Source organism: Cotesia typhae, unplaced genomic scaffold (genome assembly GCF_013202065.1).
Source record: "Cotesia typhae breed Kobodo isofemale line unplaced genomic scaffold, CoteBio_Ctyphae contig_123, whole genome shotgun sequence".
NCBI classification, from domain to species: Eukaryota; Metazoa; Arthropoda; class Insecta; order Hymenoptera; family Braconidae; genus Cotesia; species Cotesia typhae.
Genome location: NW_027423715.1, coordinates 1,427,146 through 1,445,974, shown reverse-complemented (window position 1 = coordinate 1,445,974; position 18,829 = coordinate 1,427,146). Strand labels below are relative to the sequence as shown.

Here is an 18,829-nt window from a genome sequence, read left to right as displayed (position 1 = left end):
AATTTTTCTCACAATAATTTTCTTATTGACAAAAAGTTTTCTAGATTTGGATTAAAATCCGCAAGTTGTCTATCTAAAATTTGAGGAAATCAATTTTTAATTAAGAACAAATTATTAAAAATAATTTCCTAAAAAATTCTTGCGCTAAAAAACTATTTTTAGTTGAAATAAATTTTCCTCGATTCAAGTTTCTTTCTTTTGTTCAATGAAAATTTTTTATCACTATAGACCGATAAATCTATAAACATGTCTTCACACCATTCGAGAGACTATACACCTCCCTTATCTATTTATATCTCTCTTATCTATTTATTAAACAATAGACAAATGTTTTATTCAAAGATGTAAATTCATAAGACTATACACCGAATGCATGGAATTTAAATTATTCAAAACTTTGGATGTCCTCCAATTAAACTGTACTTAGGACCGTGTGTTTATTATTCATGTAATTTGTGAGTGTCAATTATTTACTATGTTTCCCTCGATTGGATAAAATTTTGATCGTTCGAGGTTTATCAGGTGGAAAGGTAAACCTCTGAAGGTTACCCACCGAGTGAAGTCGTTGTTGGCAAAATAGGCAGTCGCTGGATAAAAGAGGTGGTTTTTTGCGGACAGTGGATCGCTCTGACGAAGTAAGCTTACCAAGGGAGCTTTGGTTGATCTGATAGCTATGCTAACTGAAACTTGTTAATCTACGTCCGGAATAGACGACCAACTTACCCCGTAAAAAATTTTGCGTCGCAATAAAAAATTTTTTGACGCAAAATTTTTTACTGTGTAATCTACACGGAAAGAACAAGATGACACTGGATGTCATCCCAGATTATACTCAGTGATATCTGTGGTGAAAAAAATTTTCAGATAATAGCTAATATAATCCAGATTATACTAGGTGATATCTGGATTATACTCACTGTAATATGGATTATACTGGGTGATATCTGGATTATACTCATTATAATCTGGATTATATTAGCTACTATCTGAAAATTTTTTTCACTCAGTATAATCTGGGATGATATCCAGTATCATCTTGTTTTTTCCGTGTAGAGTTGAAAACAAAATTTCAAGAAGGTAAGAGATTTCTAGAAAGATTAAATAAATTATCAGCTGAAAAAAAATTTTTTTCCACACATTAGTTTATCCTTATCCTTATAATTAAAAAAGCGAGTAATTAGAAATTTTAGTACATCGTAAATGGTACGATTTTAAGACAAAGCTTCGTACTGAGTATAGAGGATTGAGTATTAAGGATGACGGATTATTGATTCGACTACTGATGGCCAGTAATCATGGATTATTTAGCGCTAGTTGGCGGTGATGCAGTTATTATCGGGTATAAAAGAAATAAAGTTGCTGTGGGGATATTGATTATTCGTACTGCTGGTTTTGGGATTTATCTTTTGGCTAATGGTTAAAAAAAGAAAGGTACAGGGAATGGGTAATAGAGGAGATTATGTTGGTAGATCACGGTGGTTATTAATCAAAATATCGTTGTGGGGCTGGGGTACTATCGAAGGGTGTAAAGTGAATTTTATTTGTTATTTATAAGGATTTGCATTTATTTAGAATTTTTTAAAAATATTTTTATCTATAATTACACATATATGCACAAAAAAAAAAAATTTTTTTTTAATCTAGACGAAAATCCAATTCTTTTAAAACTCCACCACAAATTTATAATCAATTAACTGCACAGTAAAAAATTTTGCGTCAATGAGTCAAAAAATTTTTATGTTAAATATTTAACACTTTTTTGTGTTTATTTAACTTCTTATAAATCTTAAAAATAATTGATAAAATCAGCTATTAGTATTTTAACTCACAGTTTGTAACTTTATCAAATTTCCAAAGACACTTTATAAAATTTGACCAGTCCGATTGACATCTTGAATGCAAGTGAGGCCATGACACCTCACCTTAGCAATCGAACACTGCCCCCGCTTTCTTCAGAAGCTTATAATACACCAAAATAAAAATTCGCGTAATATTTCAAGTTTTGCGCGCTGTTCGAAGTAAATTTTGTTTGCGACGCAAACTTCTCAAGAAAGTGGATGAATAATGAAGAGCTTTGCATCACGCATCAAGTTTCAAACTTTTGTTATTGTTTCTATGTTCAGGCGATGGACAATGGACAAAAGACAATAGACAAACATGAACTTTGTCAACAATAATCGATTCTTTCTGATACTTTGTATTTAAAAAATTTTTCTGCGAAACATTTACCTACAAAGCAAACTCATAGAGGCTCGCGTGATTTAAAAGTTTTCTATTTGCTTAGAAACAGGAAACTTTCTTCTATATGGAACGTAGAAAAGCACGTTGACGATGACGTGGTCTGTAAATTAATTCGCAGGTTGACAAAGAACAACATTGTAGCTATTGCAGATATACAATAAGGCGTTGCGTGATTTCTAAGGCAAGACACTCGTAACTTTATTGTTTATCGTCTATAGAAATTATATATTCATCGCTCGCGTGTACTTGGGGGATCATGCTTCATGTTTGTAGGTTTCTTTATGCCCACTGAGCTTTTTGTTATTTCTGTTAATTATTTTTTGGAGAAGTGACGAGCGATCAAGAAGAATAATCGTCGGACAAGAACGTTTTATTCTTTACACGCAACGGTGGAATGAACTTTTTCAGCCGAAGATAAACGACATTAAAAAATAATGTTTTTTAGGTCAATGATACGGAGAAAGAAAATTCCTGACTCGAGGATAAATTTCTTGGTTTAAAAAAGAGTAAAAATTTTTTGAATAAAGTCTAATTTTTTTAAGCTAAGAAAATTTTTTCTCGCTCTAAAATAATATTTTTTTTTTTTTTTTGAAAAATGAGGCAGAAATTAGCCGCTAATTAATTTTTTTAATAAATACAATGAATTAGTAAAATTTCACATTTTTCGGGTGATTTTGGATAGTTTAATAAATCAAAAATAATATTTATGAGTTTTTGAAAAAATTAAAAAAATTACGCTAGCCAAAATCGTAAAATTGTCATACGATTAAGTAATTTTAAAAATTAAGTAATTTTAAAAATTAAATAATTTTAAAAATTAAATAATTTTAAAATCCAAGGATATGCGAAATTAATACAAGATTCTTTTGCTATGCATGATTTATTTATTTATTTATTTATTCAATTTTTAGAGTATAAAAAATTCACTATAGGTCTATTTTGTTTTCTTTAATAATATTAATTAATTTAAAGAATTAAAATACCTATTGTAATTTTTTAAAAAAATTGAATTGAAAAATTTTGAAGTAATACTCATGTATACATCTATAGATGTTTCTGTTTTCTACATGACTAATATTTTAAAATATTTTAAATTACTTTTTCAGTTACTGAAAATTCCTACTGAGTAAAGGTCCTCCCCTTCCCCCCTTATCCTTTATTTCCCTAATTCCCAAATTTGTCTTTAATGACAAATTTAGCTATTATATATGGCTAAATATTTAAAATATTTAAATATTGGAGAACAAAAAATTATTTCATTAAAATAAAGACAAGACATAAAAAGTAACTCAAATTTTGTTGAAATAAACACAAAAGTTTGATGTAGTACATACCATTGTTTTTTTTTATCAATGAACGCATTGAAACTTCAGACGATTAATAATAAATTCCGTTATGTCATTAGTCAAAAACAATATTTTATCTGCTTCAAAACAATATCCAAGCGATCCTTCGTCAATCATTTTGAGCACTATCAATTCATCATTTTTCGAGTCCATTATTCATTCAAAATTTGGATTAAAATTTTTTTTCTGCTTTTTCTTATTAAAAAAAATATATTTTGTTCACAATAAATGTTAAATTCCCACATAAAAGTGTTAAATATTTAACACAAAATTTTTTTGACGCAAAATTTTTTACTGTGTATTATCAATTAACATTCATTATTTAAAAAATTTATTAAATTGTAAATGTTGTCAATAAAACATTCGAAAAATTTATATTTTAACGTAGTAATTTATTTCTCTAATGCAACTAAGCTTTGACATAAGTCGATACCCGACTGATTGGGAGCTAAAAAAAAAAATTCGCGGACCTCCTCGCGGACCTCCTCGCGGTCTTACTTCGCGTGTTAAAAGTAACATTGCAAAAAATTAAAGTTGATGAATAAAAGCTATGCTATGAATATTTAATAAGTCCTATCGTGTTATAATTTTACACCTTCGTACAATTCCCTTCAATCATTACATTCTCGATATTGGTTCTAACAACTTATAATAAAATTTCCTTGTTAATTCTACACAATGGATTCCAGTGTAACGCAAATAAAATTAATAAAATAAATTAGTAATTAAAATAAAAATTAACGAATCTTATTATCTTCAGGAAAAATTATCAGAAGACAAAATTTTATTGAACAAAATAATTTGGGTGATCGAATTATTGGGAGGTTGGCCTCTGAACAAAACAATTAAACAGACAGTGTTATTTATCGGAGCTATTACTTACTACGTGATTCATCTGTCTATTTCGTGCACTGCCTTGATAAATGTTCTGGGAAACCTTCAATTAATGACAGCCAATCTGATGGAGACCACGGTGCAAATTATATCATTGATTCGGTTGATATATTTAAAGCTCTCTCCGCGTGTTAAAGAATCGATTATTAGCATTCAGCAAACTCTAGACACTCAAAAGTGTGATAATGCTTCAGAGGAAGAAATTTACGTTTACTATTTGTCTATTGCTAAAAGGTATTACTCGGTGCTGATGACTTTTTCGGCAACTACGTCTTTTATGTTCTATTTGAGGCCTCTTCCTGAATGTTTTTTAGCTTGTAAGTAATAATTATTATTAATTATTTTTTTTGGGTTACCGTCTGTTTTTTCTCATGCAAAAATTTCTCGCCAAAAAAATTCTCGGCTATAATTTTTTGTACAAAATTTTTTTTCTCATTGCCAAAATTTATTCGGTATTATTTTCTTATACAAAAATTTATTTAAATATTTATAGCTTATGTGTCGGCCTATTTTTAAATAAATACACACAAAAACCATGATAAAATTTTTATTTTGAAAAATTTTTGTACTTGAGATATTTTTGCTGAGAAATTTTGACGCTGGTAACTTTTGCGGACTAATAAAGGCATTAAGCCTTTTTATTGAACAGCTTAATTTTTTTTAATTATTTATAAAGATAAAAAATTAAAATATTATTTTAAAGTTTATATTTTTCTTGTAATTAACAAAATATTGAAAAAATTTTTTTGTCAAAACAATTAACTAAAAAAATCTTTTTCTTTAAAAATGTTGTTTATTTTTGTAGATTTTAAACTGTTTGGTTTAAAAAAAAACTCTTCAAAAAAATTAATTGCGTAAAAATTTTTTCTCTTAAAACAATTTAAAATTTTAAATCAGTAAATTCAATTTTAAAAATATCTTTCTGTCTAAAATCAAAAGGGCTGAACAATCAACCAGTTATTTTAAAACCACCGTACGAAATAATTTACGTTTGCTTCAACCTAACTTCTATCGAACAAGTAATTATCGTCTACATTTACCAAGCACCGATGTCTTTTCTCCCATTGGGCTACATCGCGATAATCAATCTAAAATTGCTCATTATTACAAATATTTGCTCGCAACTGGGCGTACTTTCTCACAGGATCAGAAATTTGAGAACTATCGGAAATGATAAAATATTCGGTAGCATCGTACGGAATCACTTGAAACTTTGGAGGTGAATTTTTTTCGTTTAATTTTTATAACTAATCTATCCTTTTTTTTTTTTTTACTAAGAGGATTCTTAGTAATTAATCTTGATTGTAAATAATCATTGCAATCACAATTAGGTTGGTAAAAAATATTGACAACGCTTGGACATTGGTTTTTTGTTTTGAACTGATGTTGTCAACTCTTTTATGTTCCTTTGTTTTCTATGGTGCATTATTGGTATGTTTTTAAAATTTTAATCTTAGATCCGAATTTAATATTTTTGAAAAATATTTCCTAGGCGATTTCCGTCGGGGAATCAGTAGTGGCGGTGAGCTTAATCACTTATGTTATATCATCGCTGTTAATTTTATTTTCAAATTGTCTGATGGGGGAAATGCTCAAGTATGAAGTAAGTTTTCTATTCAACATTCATCACATATGTTAAAAATTTTTTATCCAATAAAATTATTCTTAAAGCAAAATATTTTGAAGCAAAAGCAAAATTTTTTAGAAAATGTTTTTTTTTTTGAATAAATAAATTTTTTTTTTTTTTTCTAAGTGTTATTCTATAATAATTTGTGTTGTTTTTTAAGAGTGAAAATTTTGAAAATGCACTTTATTGTCTCGAATGGTACGACATGTCTATTAGTAACAAACGCGCATTATTAATTTGTATGACGAGGGCTTTGTTTCCACTGCAATTGACCGCTGGAAAATTTTATATTTACTCATTCAACGTCTACACTCAGGTAATTTTTTTTTAACGAAAAAAAAAAAAAAAAAAAAAAAATTATTAATTTGTGAATATTGTTTTCAGATCGTAAAATTTGCAATGGGAGTTGTTTCTTTGTTCCGAACATTATCAGTATAAAGTCTGAAACAAATACTAAATCATCCATGTAGTGAGAATAAAAAAAATATTTAGTTGTCAAAATTATGGTTACCTTTTTTTTTTTAACAAAAGTAATAATTTTCAACACAACAGTAATTGTGATAGATAATTATTTACAAGCTAAAGCACTGTACTAAATTTTAAATTCATCAAAAATGATAATTATCATAAATATAAGAAGATATGTAAATATTTGAATCGTCCGCTTTTGACAAATGTATTAAAAGGACTGAATGTCTTTTTTCAAGAAGTATCAACCGACCCCCCCCTTTTTTCTTCGAAGTAAAACATAGAGCTCAAATTTCTAATAATCGATCCCCCGAACTTTTACACAAGCAATTTTAAGTTTGGAAATCAATAAAAACGCACGCATTATTTATGTGCGTACTCATATGGGGAAAAAAGTATCAGGAGCTGACATTAGCTTTGAAACTTTTCAGGAATAAAGAAGAAGCTACAAACGATGGATTCGAGGGTTGAAGTATGTTCTTATTGAACTTGCGATAAAAATTTAATAAATATGATTTTTGCTTCAGGAAAAATTTGGAGAAGTAAAAGTTTTAGTTGACAAAATCGCGTGGTTCATAAATATTTTGGGAGGTTGGCCAGTCCAGCCCTCGCTACAACACCAATTATTATTCTATCTTTATTTGGTGTACCATAATATTTATTTATCAATGTCGTACAACGACTTGCTGATGATTTTTGGCAGTTTGGATCTTATGACGGCAAATTTGACTACTACTGCCATCCAGACGATTGTTTTGATTCGTATGATTTATGTTAAGTATTCAAAAAATATAAGCAAAATAATAACGACGGTTAATGATAAAATAGTTGAGAAAAATGACTACGATTTAGAGGAAAAAAAAATTTTTCTCGGGTATCAATTGCAAGAAAGTACCACGTAATAACAATTGTTTTTGCGTCTGTTGCGGGTTTCAGTTGGTGGCTATTGCCTCTACAAACTTACTTACTTGCTCGTAAGTATTTTAATTATTAATTTATTTGTAACTGATTATTAGTAACATAATTTTATTAGCAATGTTGGCTTTGTTTATTTTTTTTTTGGTTTGTTTTAAAAAGTTTCATTGGGTAAGCCGGCTTTTTTGATGTATCCGTACAGAGTAAAAATTTTTTTTTTCAACTCTACGTCATTTAGAAGTACAGTGATAATATACCTCCTTGAATCACCCCTGCCGCTACCTCCAATTTGCTACGTTGCTATTATTAATTTACAAGTGGTGCTTGTCATTTATATTTGCGCTCACATGGCCATTCTTTCAAATAGAATTTGTAATTTGAGATTTGAGAAACGATCTTCTTATCGATTATTTGGTCAACTTATTGACAAATATTTGGAAGTTATAAAGTGAGTTGATTTTTTTATTAAACAATTTTTCAGCGAGTGAATCCGGATTAAAAATCCGGAAAACATCCGAGTGCGGAGTTCTTATACTAAAATCAAATTTTTATTCAACTAAAACAAGTTTTTTTTTTCGTAGGTACACAGAAAAAAAAAAATTTCTTGAATCAAGAAAATTGTAAGGAAGACCGAAGTTATTTTGGAGCAAGAAAAAATTTTCTTGGCTTAAAAAAATTTAACTTCATTCAAAAAATGTTCAATCTTCCTTAAAAGATTTTCTTGATTTAAGAAAATTTACGCTTGACTCAAGGCTTTTTTTCTTTCTGTATATAAAATAAATTTAATTTAAAAAAAAAATTTTTTTTATTTGTTTAAAAAAATTTTTCAAATTCGAATTTTTACAGAAATTAAAAAAACGATTTATAAATTATAAGTTTTTGAAATGTCTAAATACGCATTTTATAATTTTTAAACGCCTCAAAACTATTTTAAAAATTTTTAATTTTTTAAAACACTTCAAAATTTTTTTACAGTTTATTATTATTATTATTATTATTATTAATAAATTATTATTTAGATTAGTGAAAATGATTGAAAATACATGGACGCCAGTTTATTTTTTTGAAATTTTACTCTTAACTCCCATAGTCGCTTTAGTGATGTACTTTGGACTTTTGGTAAGTAAATTAAAATAAAAAATTATTTATAATTTAAAGATTAAAAATTATTCAGGCGTTTGATGCCGGTGAAAACGTGGCATTCATATCTCTGTGTATTTATGTCTGTGCAGCAATGTCATGTTTATTTGCTAATTGTTTGATGGGAGAAATGTTGAAAACTGAAGTAAGTAATAATTGTTTCATCATTTTTTTTTTTCAATTAGAATTTTTAAAAAAATTTATTTAAAACTATTAATTCTACCTAAAGTGTGACCGTCTTCTGGATGCTTATTATCAGTGCGATTGGTATGTTATGCCACTGAAGTACCGGGGAATTGTTTTAATTTGTATGATCTACACGAGAAACCCGTTTAAAATAACAGCTGGTAAAGTTTATGAGTTCTCGTTTAACGCCTTCGCTGGGATCGTCAAAAACTCATTGGCTTACGTTTCTATTCTACGAACGCTTTTGGTGTAAATAATTGTCATAGAAGATCATTATTATTATGCTAATGATCTGATTGTCAACACGCGTGTATATTTATAGAATTAAACATACAATGCTTTTTTTTTAGAGCATTTCTTTTTAATAGTTTAATTTTTTGGTTTCTGTTTTTTTTCAGCGAGTTTAATTTTTTTTAAAATTGAAAATAAAAATAAAAGAAGTAAAAAATTAGCAACTAAAATCAAACTAACTTAAAAAATATTGAACTAACACAAAATTTTTAATTACTGACAATACTAATTATAATTTTTAATTTAAAAAAAAAAAATTTTATAAAATAATATTTTATTTGATTTTTTTTCAAATTGATAAAATTGTACCTCATCGTCCTTTTACGAGCTTTCTATTTGTGTTATAAAAGACTGACAGTAAAACTGCTGATAGACAGCCACATACCAAGACGCATAAAAAAAAAAAAACGCAATGCACAAGTAAGGAAAATAGAACTGACTCTGTTGAGCTTTTGGAAATAACTGATCAGCGATATCTATAAGAAGTATTCCGACCCAGGACGACAATTAAAAATTAATATAAAAACACAATCAATACTTGAATGCATTGTCATAAATACATTACTCGAGCACGCATATCATGAAGGAATCATGATGCGTTTATATTATTCATTTTTCGATAAAAGTTTCAAACTTGAACTTTGTTCTTTGTTAATTTACCGGTAGTATTTTTATTAACGTATCATCGCAGATTATTGTGAAATAAACCATCACCATGGATTCAGAAATTGAGATGTGGAAAAATGAACTTAAATTTAATCAAATTATTAAATGCTTCACTGAAAAAAAAAAAAAAAAAAAAAAATTATAAAATTGATTTAAGAAAAAAATTCTAATCCAAGAAAATCATTTTAGAGAATTTCATCGTGTTGATTTGACTAGAAAAATTCTTGAATTAAAAATCAAGCCAATAAAATTCTTAAAAATAATTTTCTTGAAGCAAAATTATTTTTCTTGAATCAAGATAAATTTTTTTTCAGTGTACTGATAAATATTTTTACACAGAAACAATTAAAGGAAGCTAAATCTATGCTGGGAAAAGTGTCTTGGTTAATGAGTTGGTTTGGAATTTGGCCAGTTGAAAAAACGCGCTTTCAGCGGATAAAGTTCAAAGTTTACGTGATTTATGTAACTCTTCATCTCGTGATGACAGTAAATAACTTGGTCGCTAATTTTAAGAACATAAAACTAATAACTATTATTCTTCAACAACTGATGGGTCTCGGTATGACATTCAACCGCTTACTATTTATCAATTACTCCTCTAATGTCAGTGAAATAATAAAAACTACCAAGGAAGAAATCGCATGTGTAGCTTTGACCGATATTACGGAAAAAAAAATTTTTGTAAAGATTCACAAAGGAGCTTTACTCTACTATACTTTAACTATCAAGTTCATGTTTTTCGCATCATCGTATTTTTACTTGATGCCTCTGTATAGGTTCATTTCTGCTTGTGAGTAAAAAATTTTCCTTTTTAAATTTTATTTGTTTACTAGAGCGATAATTATCAATTTTTTTAATTTTTAAAGGGTTCGCGGACGAACCGCTAGTGCTGATACCGCCGTACAAGATCAAAGTATTTTTTCTCAATGTTTCATCCCTTAAAAGAAGCTTCTTGTTACACATTTACGAACTTCCCGCGCTATCCATACAACTAAACTTCTGTTTTTCGGTAAATATGCAAGTGATAATTGTCATGAACCTCGTGGCGCAAATGGCAATACTTGCGGAAAAAATTACACATTTGGATTTAAAAGAATATTCTAAGGCGTCAAAGGTGATGATTCAAAAAATAGTCCTCAGGCACATGGAATTGATCAAGTAAGTCTTTTAAAAATATAATTTTTCAACGCGTTTTAATAATTGAAAAACCCCAAAGTATTAATTTATCAAAGACACTAAATTATGTCACAAACAGCTATGAATATTTTTTTATTGTTTCAACTATCCGCCTGTGGAAAGATCTGCCAACTGAAGTTATAAATTCTCAGAGTCTAGAAATTTTTAAAAACAAAATGTTTGAATATTTGCTAAAATTTTAGTATTTGCCTTGGCATATATTTTCAAATAAATAATAAATAACAAAGAGCCTTAATTTAAATTATCTATTTTCCAGATTGGCTAAGAAAATTGAAAATACTTGGACCCCTATTTATTGCATAGAGCTTGGATTTTACATGCCTCTCGCATCATTGGTTATTTATAATGCTATGGCTGTGAGTTTATTTTCATCAAAGTACACTGAAAAAAAAAAAAAAAAAAAAAAAAAAAAATTAACTTGAATTCAGAGAAAATTTTCTGAACCAAAAAAATAATTTTGAAAAGTTCCATTGTCTTGTATCAAGATGAAAAATTCTTGAATTAAGTAAAATTTACTTAAACCAAAAAAAATTTGTTAATTTAAGAATTTTTCTACTCAAATCAAGAAGATTAAATTCTTCAAAATTATTTACTTGATTGAAGTTAATTTTTTTTTCTGCATACACGGAAAGAACAAAATGACACTGGATATCATCCCAGATTATACTCAGTGATATTTGTGGTGAAAAAAAATTTCAGATAGTAGCTAGAAAAATCTGGATTATACTGTGTGATATCTGGATTATACTCATTATAATCCGGATTATACTAGTTACTATCTAAAAATTTTTTTTACTCAGCAAAAAATATATATACTTTTGAATTTCTGACTTGAAAAATATTTTATTCAACATTAGCTGTTTAATAATAACCAAACATTGTCGGCCGTGCCTTACTACATATATATCATCATAACGATGTCAAGTCTTTTTGGACACTGTTTCATGGGAGAGTTAGTGAAAATTCAAGTTTGTATACCAAAAAAATAACTAATTGTTGAATTTTAACAAGTAACTAATTTTTTTAATTTTTTTAATGAAAAGAGCGAAAACCTTATGGACGCCTACTACAATTCCAATTGGTACGAAATGCCAATAAAATACAAAAAAAGTATTGTAATTTGTATGACCTACACCAAAATTGCGCTAAATATAACCGCTGGTAAATTTTTCGTGTACTCATTGAAGGCATTTACAGGCGTGAGTATATTTATTTTTTTAATTAATGTTATTGTAATTACAATTATTTTTTTTATTAGATGCTCAAGTCAATCATGGCATATGTGTCTCTTTTACGAGAAGTAATGTAATCGAGAATATTATAAAAATCTGCAGTAGGCAATATAGTAGTATTTTTTTTTTTTGATTACCCAAAAATGAGCGTAGAATTTTTCATAAAAAAATATTCAATTTTTTCTAGAGAATAATTTTGAAAATTAATCCACATTTTTTCTTTAAAAAATTTATATGAGAAATTGTTATATGAGATTTAATAAAAGTAATCGCAACTTATGTTTTTTTTTTTTTAAATAAAATTTTTTTTGAACTTATAAATATTAAATTAATTTTTTTAAAGAAAATAATTCATAGATTTAAAAAAATTTTTTTTTTCAACCTATTCATATTTTGTTTAAAAAATTATTTCATATATTCCAAAATCAATTTTCACATTTGCGAGAAAGTTAAATTTTAACTATTTAAAATTTTTAGCATTTTTAGTAAATTCATAAAAATTTAATTATTTTTTTTTTTTAATTATCCCATCACATGGTATATGATATATGATTAGGGCGAACGATATAAAGTTACTAAATATCTACTTGCGGCAGTAACTTCCCGAACCCCCGGAAAGTCCAAGCGAATCGCGCATGTGGGAATAAATTTTATTATTCATGCAATAATAATTAATAGAAGATAAAGGAAACTTACCGAAAGGTTGATATATTATTCATGAAATGAATTTGATCCCCTCTTGATCGCGATAAGTTTGCAAGCGATGGTCAGTTGTAGTTTTTCTGCTGTCCTGAAACAGTTTTCTGAAAAAAACAAACATTGAGAGTTATGAACACAAATGTTGAGGTAATCTTGTCTTAAATTAATACAATGATTGAATTGTGAAAATAATACATTTTAAACTGATTTTTTAGAGTAAATTTGAGCAAACTAAGTATATGTTTGACAAAGTCAGGTGGATCATAGAATTTTTGAATGTTTGGCCAATCAATCCGACTAAAAAAAAATTAATATTTTTTTTAGTATATTTAATTCACGAGAATGTTTATCTCGCAATGGCTTATTACGATTTATTTTCAATATTTGGCGATCTCCAACTGATGACTACTAATCTGATAGGGACTCTGGTGCAAATGATGATGATGATGCGGTTGATATTTGTTAAGTTTTCGTCAAGACTTAAAAATATTATTATTGAGATTAAAGAAGATGTTTGCGATAAAAATTATCAGAGAACTAATGAAAAAATAATTTATATTAAATACAGCGAAATGGCGACTAATTTTTATAAAATAACAATGGGAATTGGTACTGGCGCTGGATTGAGTTTTTATATTTTGCCTGCACAGAATTATTTTATAGCATGTAATTTTTTTTGTTTTTGTTAATTTTTTATGTTTACAACTGAAGTGAGTTTTTTTTTTTTGACAAAAAAAATTTTTTTTTTAATTTCAATTATTTTAAATAGAAAAAAATTTTTTTTTTCAAAATTTCAATTTTTTTGAACCGAAAAAAATTTTTTTCAAATACAATAAATACAAAAATTAATTTGACTCCGTCAGTGTAAATAAATAAATTAATAAAAAATGTTTATGCATAATCAAACATTTTTTATTTAACATTGATGGCGAAAGGACCTCCTCAATGATCATTTGATAATTATTAATCAAATATTTAAAAATTATTTACTCAAATAAATTTCAAAAAGATTTTTATCTTTTAACTATCATTATTTTTAAATAAATTGAGATAATGTGTTTAGAAAAAAATTCTTAAGACATATATTATAAATATTTTCAAAAATACCTACTTAAAAAGTAGATTAATATTTTTTATACACAATGTTAATCATTATCAGCAGTAATTATAACAGTTGATAATAATTAATATAATTCTGAGATAGTAATAATTACCTTAGAATAATTAAATTACTATCTAAACAGATAATCATTAAAAATGAACGATAGTGATTATCACCATAAATTTCTGAGCGTGTATCAGAATTATCTTCAGTTGTAAACATAGAATAATGTTTTACTAAATTTAATTAAATTGTAAAATTATTAAAAAAGGGCTTCTGCATCAACCGGCACCTCTAGAGCTTCCTTACAGAGCAAAATTATTCAACACAAATGAGACGACACTTAAGCAATCAATTTTCCTTTATATTTATCAAGCGCCGCTACTGATTACCGCATTATGTTACTTTGCGACTATTAACATGCAATTTATAATAATATCTAACGTATGTGCTCGGATCGCCATTCTGGGAGGTAGGATCAATCAAATTAACAATAGCATGGCTACAAAAACTGATAGTCTTATCGAAGATATCGTGCTCAAACATTTGGAGCTGATCAGGTATGTAATTATTTAAATATTCCCGATTAAAAAAATCTGTTGAATAACAATCCATTTTTAGATTAACGAAAAGAGTAGATGAAACTTGGACTCCAGTATTTCTTTTTGAAATAATTATTTTTATTCCACTTCTTGCGCTGGTACTATTCAGCGCAATTTTGGTAATTTTTAAAAAGCTTTAACTTGATTATAAAATAGTGTTTTAATTGCAATAATTGGAATTTAATGACAGGCGTTGGAAGCCAGTGAAATAGTAGCGTTCTTAATGTTATTTACTTATATCGGCGCAATATTGTCGTGTTTGTTCGCCTATTGCTTAATGGGTGAACTTTTGTTGACAGAAGTAAGTATCGAATGCACTAAAATAACCAGACATCTGATAATTTTTAGATTTACTTCAAAAATAAATACTCCAAAAATAATTCACAAAAATTAATTTCTAAAATTTTTACGAGGAATTTTTTTACAATTAAATGTTGGGTGAAATTGTAAAAATTTCCAGATGTCTGGAAATAATATATAAAATATGTAATGTTTTTTTTTTCTGATTTAAAAATAATTCTGACACTTCGTACCAAGCACGAGAATTTACTAAAGAGGTTCTACATTTGCAATTGGGAAGGAATGTCTCGAAAATCGAAAAAATCCTGGCTTATCTGCATGGTGAGTGGCGAGAAAATTCCGATGCGAATGACTGCTGGGAAAATATATATTTTTTCATTTAATGGTTTCACGGGAGTAAGTATTAATCTATTACCAAGTTTAGTAATTTATTTATTTATCATCCAATTTATTTAAGCTAGATACTACGAAGTTCAATGGCTTACGTTTCATTGCTGAGAACACTGATAGCTTGAAATTTTTAAATTATATATATAGCCTGTTGTATCAACATTTGTGTATTTTACTGCAAGTTTAATGTTATACTACTTATACTTGTTATGGATAAATAAACCTTTTTATTTTCAACATTTAATAATTACTTATTTTGTATTTTAATTGTTTGTTTAATTTATTACTATAATAATAATTTTATTCCAATGGCTATTTTGTGAATCAAAATAAAAAATATTTCAATGATTGAAGCTATCAGGAATTTTTTTTAATCATTCTAAATTGTGTCGGATATAAATAATAATTAACGACAAAAAATTTTCACTATAAAATTGTAAAAGTGACATTTTAAAACACCAAAATTATTTAAAAGGCTAAGTGCGCTTTTAAAATTTTTAAATAATAATGATTAACTTCACAAAAGTGATATTCATTAAAATAATATTGATTTATCTAAAATAGAATTATTATTATATTAAGAAAAAAAATAGGTTACTCACGTGAAAAATATCTCAGCATAACCGCAAGCATATCCATGACGTAAGTTCGTGTTTATTAAAGCACAGGTACAAAAAATGAATGTCACTTCTTCACAGGGTACAAAGTAACTAAAGCTGCTGTCCGCTTTAGAAATTGTGCAAGCCCTCTGAAAGCGAAAAAAAATCATGTATGTGAGAACAAACTTTATTATTCACATGCGATAGAATCAATAATAACTGCCGAAAATTTCATTATTAATTATTCCTAAATGTTTGCTTCCTGAAAGACAATACTTTACGGAACAAAGCTTCATAAGGTAAAAAAATATTTACATTTTCGAGGCTGTCATTTGACATCTTCACATCGACATTACCAGTTATGGAAAAAACTGTCGAGGTAAGCAATATTAGCTGTGGGTACAAAACGTACTGGAAATAATAAAATTTGAAATGATATAATTAAATTGAGAAACATGTAATAATTTTTAAAAATTTTTTTATCAAATAAATTGTGGCAAGAAAAACTAATTTTGAAATTTCCATCTTTAGAAGCTCTAAAAAATTATAAATGCAATTTATTTTTTTTTAATTTCTTGCTCTGGTTTATCTTCGAAGAAAAATAAAAATTGTCAAGTGTCTGCTAATTTCAGTGTCATAATTTAAATTAAAATTATTTTTTTTTCTTTTAAAATTGAATTTATTAATCTAGTGTCAAGTGTTTAGAAATGATAAAATTAAAAAACGTAAAATAAATATTTCAGAAAAAATTCGAAAAAAGTAAATTGATGATAAAAAAAATTGGAGGGCTAATCGAAATATTGAACGCATGGCCAATCAATCAGTCGAGAAAAAAAACTGACAATGTTTATAATTTACCTGAGTTATGAAACTATTTACCTGTCGATGGCTTTCAATGATGTAGTTTCAATTTTCGGAAATCTCCAGCTCATGACCGCAAATCTTTTGGGAACACTGGTGCAACTGGTGATGGTGCTTCGGTTGATATTTATCAGATTTTCAGTTAAAATAAAGGAAATAATTGAAGAAACATTCGACAATTGTGACGCTAAAAATTATCCAAGTAAAAGTGAAAAAGAAATTTATATTAAGTACAGCTTGAAAGCAAAAAAATTTTACCTTGTCACAATGACTTCTATTATTTCTGCTGCGTTTTATTTTTGTTTGCTACCTTTACAAAAATGTTTAATATATTATAAGTAATATGAGTATGCCTTGGTAAATTTTTATTTATTGTTTAATATACATACACACATGGAGAGAAAAGAATAGAACTTATTCCTATGTAGAATGGTAACCATTAATAAAATTTTTCTTGGCAAATTTACACAAAAATTTTCGTAACTTACCATTCTACATTGGAATCAGTTCTATTCTTTTCTCTTCGTGTAGGTGTATATATTATTTGATATACTTGAAAAATTGAAATAAGGGCTTCTGAATTATCCTGCAACTCTGGAACTTCCATACAGAGTTAAATTATTCAACTCCAACGACACATCTTACAGACAAACAATTCTGCTTTATATTTTTGAAATGCCACTACCTGTAACCGCAATATGTTACATTGCGTCAATTAATTTGCAGTATGTAATAATATCAAACATATGTGCGCGGATTGCCATTCTTGCAAATAAAATTAAAAATATTAATTGTAATAAAGACAATAAAACTGAAAGTCTTATTAAACATATTGTTCTTAAACATGTGGAGTTGATAAAGTATGTAATAATTTATGAAAAAAAAATTAGCCGACATTTTAAAATTTTTAGAAATTTTTTTTTTTCAATTTCACTTCAATAATTAATAGAAAAAAATTTCACATGTAAAAAACTTGAAAAACTATAAGTGCAATTTTTTAGAAATATCTTTTTAGTTGTAATTTAATTAATAAAAAAAATTAAAAATTTTTAGACGTCAAACAATTTTTTTTGCAGACTTACTTGTAAAAAAAATTAAAAAAAAAAAATGTCAGCTGACTTGAGTATCACAAATATATTTTACAGTTAAACAATCAGACATTGAACAATAATTATTAATTTTTAGATTAATCCACAGGATAAATCAAACTTGTACTCCAATGCTTTTTGTTGAACTACTAATTTGGATCCCACTGCTGGCTTTGGTAATGTTCAGTGCAATTGTGGTAATTTAGTCAAAACTTTTAACAATTAAATTAAATAAATTGCAATATTTTTTATTTTACAATAAAATAAATGTAAATAAAATTGGACAGGCGTTAGAAGCCAGTGAAACAATAGCGTTCTTAATGTTATTTACTTACATTTGCGCAGCACTGGCGTGTTTGTTCGCGAATTGTTTGATGGGCGAAATTTTGTTGACAGAAGTAAGTATTAAATATACTAAAATCACCAAATATCTGATAATTTTTTTTTTTTTCGCATCAAGCACAAAAATTTACAGGAAACATTTTATGTTTGCAATTGGGAAGAAATGTCTGTAAAATCAAAACAATCTTGGCTTATTTGCATGGTGAGTGGCGCAACCATTCCGATGCAAATAACTGCCGGCAAAATATATATTTTGTCATTCAACGGTTTCACAGGGGTGAGTATTAATTTTACTTTTTTTTTTTTTTTACCTCTTACCTTATTCTGTAATTAAATTATTTAACAACTGGATTTATTCATGTAGATATTACGAAGTTCAATGGCTTACGTTTCATTACTCCGGACACTGACAGTTTGAAGTTTTAGATATTCGTGTGCTCTATTTAGCTTCATATCGTCTACAATATAATTATTTTTCAATGAAATATTTTATTTTCAACATTGAATTATTATTCTATATTTAATAATTTAATTTTTTGATTAATAACATTAATCCTTAATATAAAATTAAGATGAAATGTATGTAGCATGAATTTATTCGTGATTTGATTGGTCAAATATATTATACGTATGAAAATATATT

The 18,829-nt window shown here is 27.2% G+C and overlaps 4 protein-coding genes across 4 annotated transcripts; all 4 read left to right on the top strand.

Annotated features, from left to right (window-relative positions):
• Positions 1-4,265: 4,265 nt before the first annotated feature.
• On the top strand, positions 4,266-6,546 carry LOC141536029 (odorant receptor 9a-like). Its single transcript, XM_074256238.1, has 7 exons — positions 4,266-4,277; positions 4,348-4,798; positions 5,421-5,700; positions 5,813-5,912; positions 5,974-6,084; positions 6,269-6,424; positions 6,493-6,546. The coding sequence occupies exons 1-7, from the start codon at positions 4,266-4,268 to the stop codon at positions 6,544-6,546; spliced, it is 1,164 nt and encodes a 387-aa protein (XP_074112339.1).
• A 545-nt stretch (positions 6,547-7,091) lies between these two features.
• On the top strand, positions 7,092-9,070 carry LOC141535957 (odorant receptor 43a-like; the record flags this gene model as incomplete). The annotated part of the gene is given in 6 exon segments (XM_074256147.1): positions 7,092-7,452; positions 7,455-7,550; positions 7,654-7,939; positions 8,511-8,610; positions 8,666-8,776; positions 8,861-9,070. Coding segments are annotated over 6 exon segments (1,164 nt in total), but the record flags the coding sequence as incomplete, so codon positions are not given.
• A 450-nt stretch (positions 9,071-9,520) lies between these two features.
• LOC141536021 (uncharacterized) lies at positions 9,521-15,421 on the top strand. Its single transcript, XM_074256227.1, has 14 exons — positions 9,521-9,528; positions 10,089-10,564; positions 10,641-10,932; positions 11,228-11,327; positions 11,829-11,939; positions 12,015-12,170; positions 12,230-12,276; positions 13,028-13,049; positions 13,118-13,568; positions 14,276-14,564; positions 14,626-14,725; positions 14,797-14,907; positions 15,144-15,302; positions 15,368-15,421. The coding sequence occupies exons 1-14, from the start codon at positions 9,521-9,523 to the stop codon at positions 15,419-15,421; spliced, it is 2,376 nt and encodes a 791-aa protein (XP_074112328.1).
• Positions 15,422-16,256: 835 nt separating this feature from the next.
• Positions 16,257-18,662, top strand: LOC141536012 (odorant receptor 13a-like). Its single transcript, XM_074256216.1, is given in 8 exon segments — positions 16,257-16,274; positions 16,639-16,722; positions 16,724-17,090; positions 17,328-17,616; positions 17,942-18,041; positions 18,132-18,242; positions 18,305-18,463; positions 18,551-18,662. Coding segments are annotated over 8 exon segments (1,182 nt in total). The 3' UTR covers positions 18,605-18,662.
• The last annotated feature ends 167 nt before the right edge of the window (positions 18,663-18,829 follow it).

What these genes read in the sequence shown, in the direction of transcription:
- LOC141536029 (XM_074256238.1), top strand. An exon ending in TCCTGAATGTTTTTTAGCTT is followed by an intron (nt 4,799 to 5,420) that starts GTAAGTAATAAT and finishes TAAAATCAAAAG; the next exon opens with GGCTGAACAATCAACCAGTT. An exon ending in TTTTCTATGGTGCATTATTG is followed by an intron (nt 5,913 to 5,973) that starts GTATGTTTTTAA and finishes AATATTTCCTAG; the next exon opens with GCGATTTCCGTCGGGGAATC.
- LOC141536021 (XM_074256227.1), top strand. An exon ending in TCTCTTTTACGAGAAGTAAT is followed by an intron (nt 12,277 to 13,027) that starts GTAATCGAGAAT and finishes ACAAACATTGAG; the next exon opens with AGTTATGAACACAAATGTTG. An exon ending in TTATGAACACAAATGTTGAG is followed by an intron (nt 13,050 to 13,117) that starts GTAATCTTGTCT and finishes CTGATTTTTTAG; the next exon opens with AGTAAATTTGAGCAAACTAA.